Source organism: Colletotrichum navitas, assembly GCF_030913465.1.
Source record: "Colletotrichum navitas strain CBS 125086 chromosome Unknown LY79scaffold_26, whole genome shotgun sequence".
NCBI lineage: Eukaryota > Fungi > Ascomycota > Sordariomycetes > Glomerellales > Glomerellaceae > Colletotrichum > Colletotrichum navitas.
This window is the reverse complement of record NW_026850572.1, coordinates 174,569-189,518: the sequence shown is the minus strand read 5'-3', so window position 1 is coordinate 189,518 and position 14,950 is coordinate 174,569. Positions and strand designations below refer to the sequence as shown.

At 56.4% G+C, this 14,950-nt stretch overlaps 3 protein-coding genes across 3 annotated transcripts; 2 read left to right on the top strand and 1 right to left on the bottom strand.

The window, feature by feature from the left end:
• Positions 1–3,308: 3,308 nt before the first annotated feature.
• On the bottom strand, positions 3,309–5,981 carry LY79DRAFT_183525 (uncharacterized protein). Its single transcript, XM_060551325.1, has 3 exons — positions 5,682–5,981; positions 3,839–5,618; positions 3,309–3,787 (listed from the first exon to the last, which is right to left on the bottom strand). The coding sequence occupies exons 1-3, from the start codon at positions 5,724–5,726 to the stop codon at positions 3,390–3,392; spliced, it is 2,223 nt and encodes a 740-aa protein (XP_060414608.1). The 5' UTR covers positions 5,727–5,981; the 3' UTR covers positions 3,309–3,389.
• Positions 5,982–7,475: 1,494 nt separating this feature from the next.
• Positions 7,476–9,069, top strand: LY79DRAFT_589907 (DEAD/DEAH box helicase; the record flags this gene model as incomplete). The annotated part of the gene is made up of 4 exons (XM_060561080.1): positions 7,476–7,684; positions 7,739–8,224; positions 8,277–8,514; positions 8,578–9,069. 4 exons carry the CDS (start codon positions 7,476–7,478, stop codon positions 9,067–9,069), a joined length of 1,425 nt encoding a protein of 474 aa, XP_060414607.1.
• A 2,062-nt stretch (positions 9,070–11,131) lies between these two features.
• Positions 11,132–14,424, top strand: LY79DRAFT_514619 (uncharacterized protein; the record flags this gene model as incomplete). Its single annotated transcript, XM_060554637.1, has 2 exons — positions 11,132–11,426; positions 11,480–14,424. 2 exons carry the CDS (start codon positions 11,132–11,134, stop codon positions 14,422–14,424), a joined length of 3,240 nt encoding a protein of 1,079 aa, XP_060414606.1.
• Between the last annotated feature and the right edge of the window lie 526 nt (positions 14,425–14,950).

Below are 14,950 nucleotides of genomic sequence, written 5' to 3'. Positions count from 1 at the left end.
GTAGCTAAAAGTTATAAACTAATATTAATAGTAGTAACTACTTTCTTGCTAGCTTATTTAATAGTTTAAAGTATTAGTAAAAGGTTACTAGGTTTTACACCCTTAGTAATAGTCCTATAAACAGAAGACTAATCTTTTATTATTAGACTACTAGTAAAGGTTATAAAGAAAGGCTTTACCTTACTTCTAGTGTAGTATATAGTAATAGGCTAGTAATAACTAGCAACAAAAAACCTAGCAAGGTTGCTTAGATTATAATATACCTTTATATAAAGGTAGAGATTATTAGTACTTTTGGCATAGGTAAAACGCTATATAAATAGAAGTACTCTAAAACTATTGGCTTTTGGCGTTAATTGCTGTGGCCTGATTTGCTTCTACCCCTCACCGGGGTTAGTGAGGTCTGTTTGCGCCTGATGGGATACAATACCTAGGTATACGGATACCTCGCACACACAGGAAAGCTGCCTACTAGTAGGTAGTTATTGCCAATTGGTGATGTAATTCTGCTGCGTCGCCCAGCGTCGGGCAGTCCTTACACCGGAGCGCACGTTGCACCGGCGCGTCTAGGCACAGCCGTCGCCCGCCTTTCCACCACGTCGGTCGTCGACCTCTGGGAGCATCCCAATAGATAATCCCATGCCAAATACTCCAATCGCCCATCGCACCCGCTGAAACGCAGCAAAAACGACGATCGAATTTTCCCGTCATTGGCTCTGTTGTGCGACCGCTGATGGCGCGCACACACACTGCCGTCTCGCCTCCTGGTCCTCAATTGGCCGTTGTTTTCCTTCCCGGTTTTGCTCGTATCAAGCTCATGTTCATCACCCCCATCTGACATGGCCACTGACACGCGTCCATGCCAGGAAGCACACCAACACTCCACACCCAATGCCTCTGGCTGAAAGAGTTGAGCTTCTTGGCTGGGCGACATCCCGCTCGCAGCAAAGGGGGAAAAGAATACTAAGAAACAAAAGTTGGAAGCAGATACCGGCTACCATCGCCATCTACTTAGCAGGAACAACAAACAGCCAACCTTCAAGGTGGTATTACTACTGACTTGCTCGGGGCACAGGTGCGCAGACACCTCCTTGCCGCACTCCACCCCTTTTCCGAACGAGACATTAGGACCCAGCCGCTCCAGTCTTTTTGCCCCATTGAAAGGCTACATTACGTGCACTGCCACAGCGATCAATGGAGGCCCTTGCCTGCCCTTCCGATTCCACGTTCCTCTCGTCACCACCTGGGAGTCTGGTGTGTTCCTTCCACATCCGGTCCTTCAATTGGACAAGGCACGTCTGCCCTTCCCGGGAATGGCTCCCAAGCTCCAAGAAAAACACAAGCGGCTAAGGAAATGGCCATGTCAAGATTCACCTCGCTTCGCTGGCGATCTATACAAATGCATAGTACAGTAGAATGCCACGCCGCGCCAGTCCACGTCAACACTGCCACCGAGACCCAACCTCCACACCGGTCTGGTCTGGTCCGGTCCGGTCTCTTGCTCTCTTGGTCTCCGTGACAGAAACATTCATGGACTCATCAATCTCTCCATCCGCCCTGACCAAATATCCGCTACGACTGCCACCGTGAGATATTCAATGCACAGGATCAAAGTTCCGATCCATGGTCATTTTCTGGGCCCGTCGTCAATTCCACCACCCCACGTCAGTCTCGCCCTACTCGGCATGCCCAGTTTCCAACCCTACCTCGACGTGACACCGCATAGATTGGATCCTCGTCTGGGTCCCTGCCTGGCCCGTGATACCAAGAAAAGAAACAATTATCACGACCGTTGGTCGATGGCCCGGATGCCACACCAACCACAGGACCTTCCCTCCTGTTTTTGTCCGCTCCTGTTGGCCGAGGCCAGGAAATCGTTCGCCAGTCGTGTTGCTCTGAAAACACCATATCACAAACGTCTTATTTGGCCAGGACGAAAGATTCTTTGCCCTACGGTCTCCAAACATACAAATTCAACGCGGCGTTGGATAGGGTTACCCGCCGCCGTCCGATGCAGTCAGTCTCTGGCACATACGAAATTGCGTTCCCAGCTTTTTCTTCCAAATTAACCCCCCCCCCCCCCCCCCCCCTACCCTTCCGCCCTGTCGCACCGCACCCAGCACGTATATCTCTGTGACATCCTTCAGCGGAGTTCCTCAGGGGGCTATCCTGTCCTCGTCGGCCAACCTGATTGGCGCTTGGTCAGGGCTTGGCCCGTCTTGGGAAGTCTTCTGCTCATACCGGTCACCACGCCACCGCCTTGGCTTTTGCATTTGCTTTTCATCCCGCTGCGTATGCCAACCGTCTGCTAAGTTGACAGCCAAGTTGGCGCTCAGGAGACAGTCCGAAAATGGCATTTTCCTCAGGAAATTAGCACTCGGCATAGGAAGGAGGCGCCGGGCTGGGCAACACATGACAATATGGCCGGCCCAGTCAGACAGACAACCGCAGTGCCATCTCGATGCTAGGTCTCCCAGGCCAGCATTCTGTCCAAAATAGACCGTTTGCTCCTGCAAACGTTCATCCCCCGCAAAAAGGCCCGTGGGTGGGCTCTCGCAGTGAAGGCGGGTGTGCCTGCGGACTAGCAGCGGGATGGCCGGCTGGATCTCCCCGACGATCCCCTCCCATCCATTCTATTCCGTTTGGCCTCGAATGGAAAGACCACAGTCCCAAATGAGGAGCCCTGGCAGCGTGCACGATGCCGCAAGCCGTACGGCTGCAGGGGCTCGCCAATTGATACCAACAGGTTTTTTTTTTTTTGGTTTTTTTTTATTCCTTCATTCTTGACGTCCATATACATGACACATACAGGATGAACACCTCCCCACAAACTTTTGCATGCCTTTGTCGGATTTATAGAATGACTTGTCGCAGGTAAACCAACGCACGCCGGACGCCGGTCCAAAAAAACGTCACCGACGATGCCGAAGTAACAATGCTTTGCTATTTTGAACTACTATGAAATCTCCAAGAATAAAAGGACCACCCCAAGAACCCCCTACTGCTTCAGCTCAACTAACCTTCTTCGCCCGCTTACGTGTAACTGGTATGAATGCACCTCAACCAATGCTGCTTCCCCGGTCTCTCGACGTTCGCCATGTCGCCACTTCATTGAGCCTGGACTTCCGCCGCTCCCTCTGGCTCTGGTTTCGCCTCACCAACCGGACACTCGTCACTTGCTCGCCTTCGGCCGGTGTCACAGGGTTTGTTGACACATGTGACTTGTAGGCTCCTCTTCGCTCGTTAAGCTCTGCTCGAGGAGGTATCCATCGTGTCGGACTCGACGCCTGTGAGATATCTTGCCGCACGATCGCCGTCGTGCCCTTTACGATCGTGGTCGCCAGTGGCCCCGACCCTCGAGGCTTCCTCTCTTCCCGTGCACAATCCCCCTAGACTGTTTGTACGTAGCTCGCGGGCACGCTCTTCGTCACGCCGCCCTTTTCGACCTCGGCCCAACCGTCGCCGGGGTCTTCTTTGATTAACACAAACCTCTCGCCCTCTGCCATGCTGTGTTCTGTATCGCTCTGCGCCGTGTAATCATATAATGCTTCCACGTATTTGAGCTTTTTGGCTCCGCGCTTCGGGGCCACTGCTGGTCCCTTCTTCTTTCCCGCTCCCGCCGTTCCTATCGAGGAACCAGAGTTAGAATAGGTCGATTCGGGCCGTGCGGACGCGCCGGTGTGCTGCGCAACCATGGGCGATGCGGGGGTCGCTGTCCATTCGATGTAACTTGCTGGCACGATTCCCTCCTTGTAACCAGCGCGCACCTTGATCCAGCCAGAACCATCTGCAGAAAGCTGTCAGCACCTCTATCAGGACCACTATGGGCCGAACTCACCATCAGGCTCAAGCATGGTGACCTCGCGACCCTCAGGCACAGAAACTTCTCCGTCACCGCTAGCTTCAAAAGCGTAGAGCATCTTGCCCTTCTGCTGCTCCGATGAGCCCGATCCGTTCGGCGCGCTACCGGGAAGCTCGCTGATGTAGGCGGCCGGAGGTGGCGCCATAACCCTCTTACGGGTGGTGCTAGAGCTCACAGTCGATGCAGGAGCCGGCGGGCGAGGGGTTAATGGCTCTGGAGGAGCCTCGTCCATGGGCGAGGCCGGCCCCCCTGTTACCGACCGACGTGCGCTGTGTGCGTATCCCGAGCTCAACGAGTTCATTGTGTTCGACCTCGTCAAGGCCGGCAATTCCGAAGCGTTGGTAGGTGAGGATGCCGCCGGCCTCAGGAGCGCATTAGCGGCTTCTTGCCGTTCGGCCTTTAGCTTCTTTCGTTCCTCCTTGGTCTGCTCGCCCGGGCAGTCAGCGGGAACCTTCATCTCGCACTTGTTGTGGCATGTGTAGCCACAGTCTCTGCAGTCAAAGCCTTTTGCCGAGAGGCCCCATATCCTCTCTCCACACAGGTCGCAGTTGGTTGGGATCTTGAAGGTTTGCGCCTTGAAGTTGTGGTTCTTCGCGCCTAGCGTTACGTCACCAACGGCCGAGGTGATGGTAGAGGTCTCGACCTCGGCGGTGACTCTCCGCCTATCGACAGCGTGAAGCTCTTCCTGCAGTGCAAATACCTGCGTGACAACCATGACCTCGTCTTTCTTCTCGGTACCCTCCCTGACTCGTTGCTTTACGCGCTTGATGCTTTCAACCTCCCGCCTCTTCTTGTCGACTTCCCTGCGCAGGTCTCCCAGTTGAGATTTCGATTTACTGAGAACGTTCCGGAGATAAATCTTGGCCGGTTCGTCCACAACCATCTGATCGTCATCGTGCCACACGGGACTAGGCTCGAAGCCCTTGTCGGCGGGTTCCTGGAATGCGCCGAGGTTATGGCGTATGTACATCATCGAGTCAAGGTGAGGCTGATTTCTGGAGATCTCTGCTCCGAGCTTCTCCATCAGCCCGTTACTGCTTTGCAGCATGGTAGCTTCCAGCTGCGATGCGATGGTCCACAGGCCGTTCAGTTTCATGGTGCGGAACTCGGACAAGTCCTGCAGGCTGTCCATGACCTCGGGAACATACTCGTGGTAGTAGCGCTCCTTTTGCCTGTTTGTAACATTGATGGCAATCAAATAGGTATTCTTGACGTTGTTCATGTCGTGTATCTGCTGCTGATACGCGCTCTGCGCTTTGGCCTTGTCAAAGGCCGATTCGGACTTTTTGCGCTTGCTTTCCACCTCCTGACAAGCAGCATCGTATTTGGCTTTCGTTTTCCGCAAGTCGGCGTACTGGGAGTCTCTCTCGTGCTCGAGTTTGCTGGCGTAGTCGGCATGGCGTTTGCGCAGCTCTTCGAAGCGAGTGCCCAGAAACTTGAGGGGTTCGGCCACTTGAGTGACCAGGTTGTTTCCGTATCGGTCGTGTTCGTCAGCTCGCGCTTCGAGGGTAGTGAGTTGCGTAGACCAGGTCGTCAAAGAAGCGCTCTCGAGGGAACCTGGTGTCATGGCAGGCGTGTCACCAACACTGAGAGGCGCCGACTTCTTATTCTTCTTCTCAAAGTATTTCTTGGCCAAGCTATGAAGCTTCGCAGCGTACTCCTTTTCGATGGCGCTTCTTTCGCGGTAAAACTGTTGAATTTCGTCGAGCCATGATATTCCGTGAGCCACCCAGGTGTTGGCGGGCTTGAAGCCGTCCTGGACAGAGAGAGCATGTCAACGTCTCTGAGGGGCGAGACCAAACTGAGGGGGGATACTGACCTTGAGTTCAGTGCCGAAAGTCGGCGCAACGTCTACATCCGCCATTGTCCAGGATTGAGCCGCCGAAACAGCGAGCCACGTTGGGGGATCCAGCAGAGCAAGGTCGAGGTCGTGCAAAGTGGCCAGCGCAGTGTGGTGTTTGCGAGAGGAAGAGGGATTCGTGAGAGTCCCTTCAAAGGAACGGGAAACGGGAAGAAGACAAACCACCAACGGTGGGCTGCGGCCCGAGCAGGAGGTCAGCGCAGTGGGGGAGCAATCGTGTAAGGCTAACCCCGCCAAAGCGGCTAAAACTGGAAGAAGACTGGGCTGGGCGGAAACAGAAGATGAATGCTAGCAGGAGGCGCAGGCTGCGCGAATAACATGTAAAGTGAGTAAAGGGAAACGTCGTATGTATGCCTCGCCTTGTCGGGTAAAAGCCCCTAAAGACGGCGATCTTGTTTGGCGACAGAGAGACACGAGGGAAGCGAGGTCGATGCTGCTCTGCGCTGCGCCCACACAACAACACACGTCCTCGACGTAGGTAGGTAGTTAATGTAATGTACCTCACCTGCCTTACTTAGCCTACTGGGTACCTTCTTTGGTGACAAACATGGGGGCTGCGGCGGGCATGGACATCGGACGGGGACGTCGTCAGCTCCTTTTTCTTGGCCAGCTGGAACCTTCTCCCTCCCAGGCCTGCCTCACTGGCGTGGCTTCTCCGGCTGCTCGGTCCACAAGGTGTGGGCTGAAGGGGCCTGTGGTGGGCTGGTGGGGGCACAGGACCAGTTACCAGCCGCTAAAACCCCATCCATCGGTGCCAATTGAAGCCTGAGAGCAGGGGTTTCGCATTCGGGTACTCCAAGCAGCACAAGCAGCGTCCATATTTACTTCGTAGTGTCCGTACGATGATGATGGTGTACTGAGGGGCAACGCATGCATTTATGCTGTTCGTCACATATGTATGCCGCATGCGCCAGGCCGTCAGCAGGTCCCATTGCGATGTTATTCGGAGCCCCTTCGGCATTGCCATGTCAATTGCATGAAAGTCATTGTATAGTAATGAAACAGAAAGCACGCGAGCAAGGAGAAACCCTTGACGTGAGGCTCTTGGGTGCAATGGTTTGTTTGGTATCGCGGCCCAAGGAACGAAAGGAACGAATGAATGAAACATGTCACGCAGGTCAAAATAGACAAGTGACTCTCCCCCGCCAGGTGGCTTACCTACCTCGTACCTGGCCGGCAAATCATCGGAAACGAGGTAGATACCGGTAACTTGGAGGCCAGTAGGCAAGCAACCCGCCACCATGTGCCTGGCTTGGGCCTGGATCGTTAGGCCATAACGTGCCCCGCGTAGCCCCGCGATCAACTTGAGAGTGCTTTTGGTCGTCACAGGCAAGAGTGACTGACAGACGACATAGCTTCCCAGAATTTCGTCCTGTAAGAGCTGCCGAACTGCCACCGCAGTGAAAAGAAAAGAAGAAAAAATCACAAACAACATCGCCCCTCGCCGGTCACTCATCCGACCTTTTGCAACCACAGCCAGGGAAGGAGAAGCTCGAGTGCAAGTGAGTGCAAATGTTCTACTTACCCTTCTTACCTCTAATCCATCGCGTTCCGTTCCCTTGCAACCCTCTTTCTTGCCATCAGCTAACCTGTTGCTGGAGCCGTACAGGCAGGTGAAGTGTGCATACCGCTACTTTCTACCTCCGACCGACTTACTAGGTACGACGCCGCATCCTCGCAACTTCCTCCCCACGCGGGCTCCAACATTCCTCCTTCAGGCTACCCTTACGATCGCGCGCGATACCAACAAAGATGGCCGACCTCGCCAGTCGCATCACGGAGCCCCCTTCCGAGGGCGCGGCTGAGGATGCGCAGGTTCCCCAGGTCGACGGCAACCTTGAGACCCTAGGTGGATCTGGTCTGATTGAGAACACCTACGATGTCGACGTTAAGCTGGGCGACCTTCAGTCCGACCAGAACAGCACTCTCTATTCTGCTGCTACATTCAGCGACATGAACCTGTGAGTGGTCTAGTCCGGCCATTGGAAAGCACATCTAATCTCTGCATCTCCCAGGCCTGAGCCCATCCTTCGCGGTCTCCTTAGCCTCAATTACCAGAAGCCCTCCAAGATCCAGGAGAAGGCTCTTCCCCTGATGCTTGCCGACCCTCCCCGCAACATGATCGCCCAGTCGCAATCTGGAACGGGAAAGACCGCTGCCTTCGTCGTTACCACTCTGGCCCGTGTCGACTATACCCAGCTCGAGCAGCCCCAAGCTCTTATCCTCGCGCCCAGTCGTGAGCTTGCGCGTCAGATTGAAGGAGTCGTTGGCAAAATTGGTAGCTTCTGCGAGGGTCTTAGAGTGGCCGCAGCTCTTCCTGGCGCCCTCGAGCGCAACGCCCCTGTCAGAGCCAACGTCATCGTTGGCACTCCCGGTACTGTCATGGACATCGTCCGCAGACGCCAGCTGGACGTCTCGAAGCTTCGGCTCCTTGTTATTGACGAGGCCGATAACATGCTTGACCAGCAGGGCCTCGGTGACCAGTGTGTCCGAGTCAAAAAGTAGGGCTCACTTTCGAACCTCGCCATAACCTATCAGGCTAACACCAAATAGTATGCTCCCCCGCGATATCCAGATCCTGCTTTTCTCTGCCACCTTCCCGGATAAGGTTATGGGCTTTGCCGAGAAGTTTGCGCCCAAGGCCGATCAGATCCGTCTGAAGCACACAGAGCTCACCGTCAAGGGTATCTCTCAAATGTACATGGATTGCCCGACCGAGCAGGACAAGTACGAGGTCCTCGTCAAGCTTTACGGTCTCATGACTATTGGCTCCTCCGTCATCTTCGTCAAGGTATATTCGGAATCTTTCCACGTAATGGGGGAAGTTGTGACGCAAGCTAACAACCCGACTTAGACCCGCGAGAGCGCCGACGAGATCAAGCGACGAATGGAGGCCGATGGCCATCGTGTGTCGGCTCTTCACGGTGCCAAGGATGGCCCCGAACGTGACCGCCTACTGGAGGAATTCAGGTCCGGGCAGTCCAAGGTTCTTCTCACCACCAACGTGCTGGCACGAGGTATCGACGTGTCCAGCGTGTCAATGGTTATCAACTACGACATCCCTATGAAGGGACGTGGAGATTCGGAGCCCGACCCTGAGACGTACCTGCACCGTATCGGCCGCACTGGACGTTTCGGACGCATTGGTGTCAGCATTAGCTTTGTCTATGACAAGAAGAGCTTCTACGCCCTCAAGCAAATTGCGGATCTGTACGAGATCGACCTTGTGCAGCTTGACGCCAACGACTGGGACCAGACGGAGGAGGATGTGCAGAAAGTTATCAAGTCCAACCGTGCCAAGGCCGCATTCGCCCCAAGCGCCACCGATGCCAGCGTCAAGTCTTAGTATTAGTTTGTCGCCGCTTCCTTCGTCAACAGGGAAGAATACGTGCAAGGAGAAGTGGCTGTGGTGTAGTTGTTCAGACACATAAGATTCTATGGCCCGAGAGTTCCCACATTCGGATATGATGTGGATTTGGAGGTCCTCGAATGGGAACAGAAGTTTCTCAGTAGAGGCTACGATAAAACAAGATACCATCAAAAGAAGACAATGGAAATTCCTGAGCATTGAAGATGTTGGCTATTCCGCTGGTTTGACTTAGCCGGTACGGCTACTCAGGCAAATGTTTGGAATCTTCATACGGTATGAAAGCAGCTGAATTACCCACGGCGCATCATGCACTTAGGACAAGGGACGATGAGTCAGGAGATGCCGAGGCCATCTTTCTCGAAAGGACCAAGTACTGGCAAATTCGAAACACCCGGTGATAGGCAGAATTGGGTTGGGGGTAGCCACACTTTTCATGACGACTTCGGGTGCAGGATGTGCGTCTTTGCGAAGGCTACACCATCAGAGTCCGTGGGAAGCAGAAAGACGAGAGAGTGATGAGGTCTATATGTGACTAGCAAGTTGTGATGGTGCATCCACCCCCGGCGGCGGTTGCTATCGTTGGAGAAGCGTGTCAAGCTCAGTTGCGGCACCCATTCACGCGCAACTGTAATCGCCCGCGTCGCATGGTGGGTTGCTATCGTCAGAGAACTGCAGAATCAATCACATCCATCAATCTGGAAGTCACGATTTCCGAAACGGAGGAGGCAGTCACACCATGGAACGGCCGCCAGGAAACGAGTGGCCGGCGACAAGTCTGACGCTGGATGGCAGCCCTTACGTTGATTGGCCTGGGATGCCACAGATCGGCATCACGTGATGCGCCCGACTCTTTTGGCGCCGGGCTGGGGGCGGTTCGACGCGACCTCTTTGGTTCTCGTTCAACCTCCGCGCTTAAGGGGCAGACTGGGCGCCTAAAATAGGCAGTGTGGGATAACCTCAGCCACTTGACAGTGCATATACCCGTCTGACGTGTGCATATTGATTGGATGCTCGACCTTTATTTACCCCGGCATGAAGGCCATGCAGGAAGGGTTGCACTCTGGCCTGGACCGCCACACAACTCTGGATCTGAGATACAACTGCAAACCCCCCCGAAATAGCGACTCGCTCAGCCAACCAGCATCGATGACAGACGCCCGAAACTGGGCCGGGTGTCTCCCGGATTGTCTGCTCGTCGTCATTCCTGGAGATCTCGAGCAGCGGCTGGCGAGCATACCGGGCCGCTGCTGTACGCGACTGCAGGAACCGAACCCAGTCCTGCAGGTTGGCGGCATGGTGAGGCAGGGCATTGGACTGCTTACCTGTCGCCCACTTTCGTAGTAACGAGCGTTTGCTGTGCTCGAATGAAATCGGGCGGAGAAAAGAAGCGCGTCGGGCTGCCCAGCTCAAGTGAGCGGCAGCATCTAGGATGACGGAAGGGGGGGTACCAGCCTCTGTCCGTCCTCGTCTGCCCCTTCGCCCGCCGACATGTCCAGTTTCCTTCTCTTTTGGTGTGTCTCCATCAATGTATGAAGAGTTGCATTCCCACCGCTGAGCCTCAACAGCGTTCCTTTTAATTTTTTTTAGCTTCTTCTCAGCTTTCTCCTTTTGCATTCTGCATCTTGGCTGCGCTGCTCGGAATAGCCTCTTTCTTTTCTTGTCTTCGGTTAGATCTGTTCCGCTCAGCTTCCAACCCTCCGAAGCCCAAGGCATCGAGCGGTTCCTTGTGTTATTATACCACTACATTCTTGGGACGCAGGTCGTTTCTTAATAACCTAATAAGTATACTCTCTTTATAGGTTCGTGACCTCGACTCCCCGCCTGCTTACCAAAGGGGGATCCTAGTCCTGTTCTGTGTGTTCGACGTAGAGACACTGGGTTATATCGAGATCGCAAAACACTTACATCTCCAAAACTTAGTTTCTTGTTACCGCTGGACCGTATGAAGGATGGGACCTTCATCCAGGCAAGAAGAATTCCAAGCTACCCACCCTATCTAATGAGACTAATGTTTGGTTACTAGATGTCCTCCCGTACCATGGCCCTTAAGCCTCTTCTTTGGATACTCTCTCTCGTCCTATCGGCTTCCTTCACCACTGCAACGACGTTCAACCTGTCGAGCGAGATTACGAGATTCGTGCCATCATGTGCTCGCGAATGCTTTCGCTCTCACCTGAGCGCCAATTATGCACTCAGCACCTGTGGCAGCGCGCCCTCCTTGCAATGCCTCTGCGCCATTGTCGGCTTTTCTGGCCTCACTATTGGGGAGGGTGCAGTGCAATGTATCGTGGCGGAGAAGAGCATTGGGTTTTGTCGCGAAAGCGATGCGCCCCGTATGTCTATATACCCCTCCCACGCGAGAGCAGCAGCAACTAACCTCTGCCAGAAACCATCATCGACGCGGCATACCAAATGTGTGCGCACCAGCCGGGTGCTATCCAGCCTACGCACACAGCCATCATCGCGACCTTAATTCTGCCCACATCGGGAGGCATCATTGTTGTGCCCCCGAGAGCTACCACGCCACTTATACCCCCGACGTCGACGATCCACACGACCACTTCCCTCCCAACGACCCCCATCTCGGCAACAGGCACCCCATCCATCCCGCAGACGCTCACGACCCTCACCAGGTCAAATACCTCTCGTGTCTCCACAACGAGCAGCTTAATCACAACGCCTCCCTTGCCGCCATCGTCCACTACAACTCCATCCGCAACCGCGGCTCCGGTGCCAGGAGCTGAGGAAGCTAACTCCGGGCCCTCTAAGGGATTGGGCACGGGTCAAGTGGCAGGTCTGGCTGTTGGTCTTGCGGCTGCCCTCGGCCTCGCCATCCTCGCCATATGCCTTGCCCGTCGCAGGCGGCGAAAGAACTATCCAGACGTAAAGACGGGATTCTTCCCCGTCCGCGAGAAGGACTCGTGGGAATTCCACCCCCAAGAAGGCCCTGCAAATATCTTCCACATCTCTCCACCCGTCCACCACTCGCAGTCACCCTCACTATCGCCGCGTCCGCCTCCTGCGGCGCGCACCCGGGCGAGCGGCCGCTTGAGCTGGTGGCCTGGGGCGGTGGGGCTTGCGGTGTCACGACCCGAGAGCCCGCCCACCGCTCTCCGTCCCCCGCCTCCGCAACAAAACCGGCCTACATCGCGACTTCTCCCCGCAAAGCCTTCGCTTTCATCCCCCAAGCCGGTCCTCTCCCTCAAGATCCCGCAAATCAACCTCTCGTCCTCGTCGCCCCCTCGGCCGCAGGAGCAGAGAGGATCTCAGCCGACCAATTCCCAGATCTTCAAGACGGCCAAGCTCACGGCGCCGCCAAAGAGCCATTACAATGCCCGAGAGAGCACAATGACCGAGTTTGAAGAAGACGGCGCCATCACCTCGGCACGCTCTGCTCGCTCCAACAACATCTGGAGGCCGCCATCTGCAACGGTCGGAAGCAACCCCAAGTCGGCGACGTTCTACGTCGCCGACAAGAACGGCAACTGGGTGCTCGGAGACTCTAGGAGCGCCACCCACATGGCACAGATCGCCGAGCTCGACGCCTCCGGCGCGAGCGAGGGAGGAGGTGCCAGAGCGAAGCCCTCGTACGCCGAGTCCGCCATGCTCGCAGCCACGGCCACCACAGCAGGCATGGGCCACGGGGGTGGGAGCCCCGTCGTCCCCTCCGCCGCTCGCATGCCACCGCCCCCGCTCCTTCTGCCCGCGGCGGAGATCGTCCGTACCGGTGCTCTCGCGGCCCCGCCGGCGGCACACCAGTCGCGTTCTTCGAGCGTGTACTCTCAAGGCACCACGCGGCCCAACACGGGCATCCAGACCGGCGGTGCCCTCCAGACCGATGGTGCATCCCACCCGGTGCCGAGCATGTCCTTCTCTCACCCCGAGCCGCCGCGCCGTCGAAGCAACTCACTCGGTCGCCGTAGCTCCTCAAAAGCGAAATCCGGTGCGACCGGCGCTGTGACCGGAACCGCGGCCGGTGCCAGCACGGTCAACGCCCCGAAGCGCTCCGACAGCCACGACTCTCAGGCCTCCTCCACCACGATCGCCTCCTCCGTCGCGAGCGGCGATCCCGAGCCTGTCATCGAGCAGAGCAGCCTCTCCCCCGTCGTCGAGTCCCCGGCATCGAACGCATCCCCGAGCGGCCGCTCGCCGGTGTCCTACCCTCCGATCCCTGGGCGCACGAGCTCCAAGCCGCGCAACGACCACCTCCGCCTCCTGGCTCCTCCCACGCGAACTTACGGTGGATTCCCCCCGGGCCAACCCAGTCCTACCTTAGGCATGATGCAGCAGCAGCAGCAACAGCAGGCCCGGAATGGTCCGTACATGGCCAGCTACGACGTGCCTCGCAAACCCATCGCCAGGCCCCGTCCCGCCGGCGCCGACCCGAACAGAGTAGCCACCGGCTCGCCCTCGCTCCGCCTCGTGACTCCCTCCCCCCCTCCGCGGGCGGAAGGTCGACAGCAGGAGCGAAATCGGAACTCTGCATTGACGCAAAGGCCACCGCAAATGCGACCCCTTTATCCCCCGCCTCTCCAGCCTCAGCGCCCGCGGATCGAGAGCAGCAACTCACACCCGCAGCCCCAGACGGCGCAAATCCAGCAAGCGCCCCTGAACCGGGAACCTCAGTCAGCGACCGTACACAGGGCGCTCTGGGGGAATCCCCCTCCTCGTAGCCAGCCGCAGCAGCAGCAACAGGAGCAGCAGCAACAGGCCGTCTACTCTTCTCTTCCTTCTCAGCGGCAGCAGCAACAGCCCCGGCCTCAACCAAGCCAACAGTCGTTCTCGCAGCGCCAGCGCCGTCGCTCCCAGGAGAAAAGGCAATCCTTCCAGCCTACGACGCTTCCCGAACAGTCCCCGCCGCCGAAGCAACAGCTCCCCGCACGGCCGTCGCCCGGCTCGCCGTCCCCTCACCACGTCGCGACCCAGGCCCTACGACGCCCGGCGCCGACCTTCGCCTCGTCCCCGGCGTCGTCGTCGTCGCCATCGCCACCGACGACGGCGCCCCCGCCCCGCCCCGCGTCCCCGCCGGCAACGTCCCCCTCCGTCGCCACCCCCTCGACAACGTCCTCCCTGCTGTCCAAGCGCCTCGGCCTCGAGCGCGCCGCTGCCCTCGCCCTCCCGACGGCCGGCATTCGGCACAGCCCTAACTGGCGACCCTCCCGGCCGGGAGGTACCGACATGCTCCTCTCGCCCAACTCCTTCTTCCCGGCGCCCCCGGGGTTCCCGTCCCGCTCCGGCGCGAGAGAAGGGGACCTGCCCAGCACGCCGACCTGGCAGCCGAAGCTGACCCCGACGCGGCGCGGCGACGACTTGTTCCTGAACGTACAATGATGGGGTTCCCCCCTACGCACCAAGGGGGGTTGGTTTATGACAGACCCCCCTACCCCCCACGCGAGATCTACTTTTTATTTCCATTGCATTCTTTTTCCTGTTTATACATGACAAAGACGAAGGTCTTATATATACCCACACACACTTTCTCTCTACGAGACTCAGTTTGCATTTTTTTTTATCTTAGTGTATTTGTACCATTAATGCTTTTCCTTGCCAACACAAACACACACACTTTCACCAGATCTGATAATATGTTCAAAATGCACCAACGATGGTTTTATAGGCATAGATGAAGAGAGGGAGAGAAGAACAAGAACAAGAACAAGAATAAGCGAAGAGAAGCATGGCATCAAAGGAGTTGGTCTTCGAAAAGAATTCAAAGGGTTTCTCATTCTAGTCCTTGCCCGTCATGTTTGTATACTTTATTCCCTAGGAAGTTCATTCTTTTTCTGCAATAGAAGCCCACACTCACAAGACCATGCACGCTTGCACGTAGCAATGACTGCGGGACACTTTCCATTCC

Excerpts from the sequence above, each read along its gene's own strand:
- LY79DRAFT_183525 (XM_060551325.1), bottom strand. The coding sequence starts at position 5,726 with ATGGCGGATGTAGACGTTGCGCCGACTTTCGGCACTGAACTCAAG. Across the intron at positions 5,619-5,681 it reads CTTTCGGCACTGAACTCAAG|GACGGCTTCAAGCCCGCCAA; the intron begins GTCAGTATCCCC and ends CTCTCTGTCCAG. Across the intron at positions 3,788-3,838 it reads CACCATGCTTGAGCCTGATG|ATGGTTCTGGCTGGATCAAG; the intron begins GTGAGTTCGGCC and ends AGCTTTCTGCAG.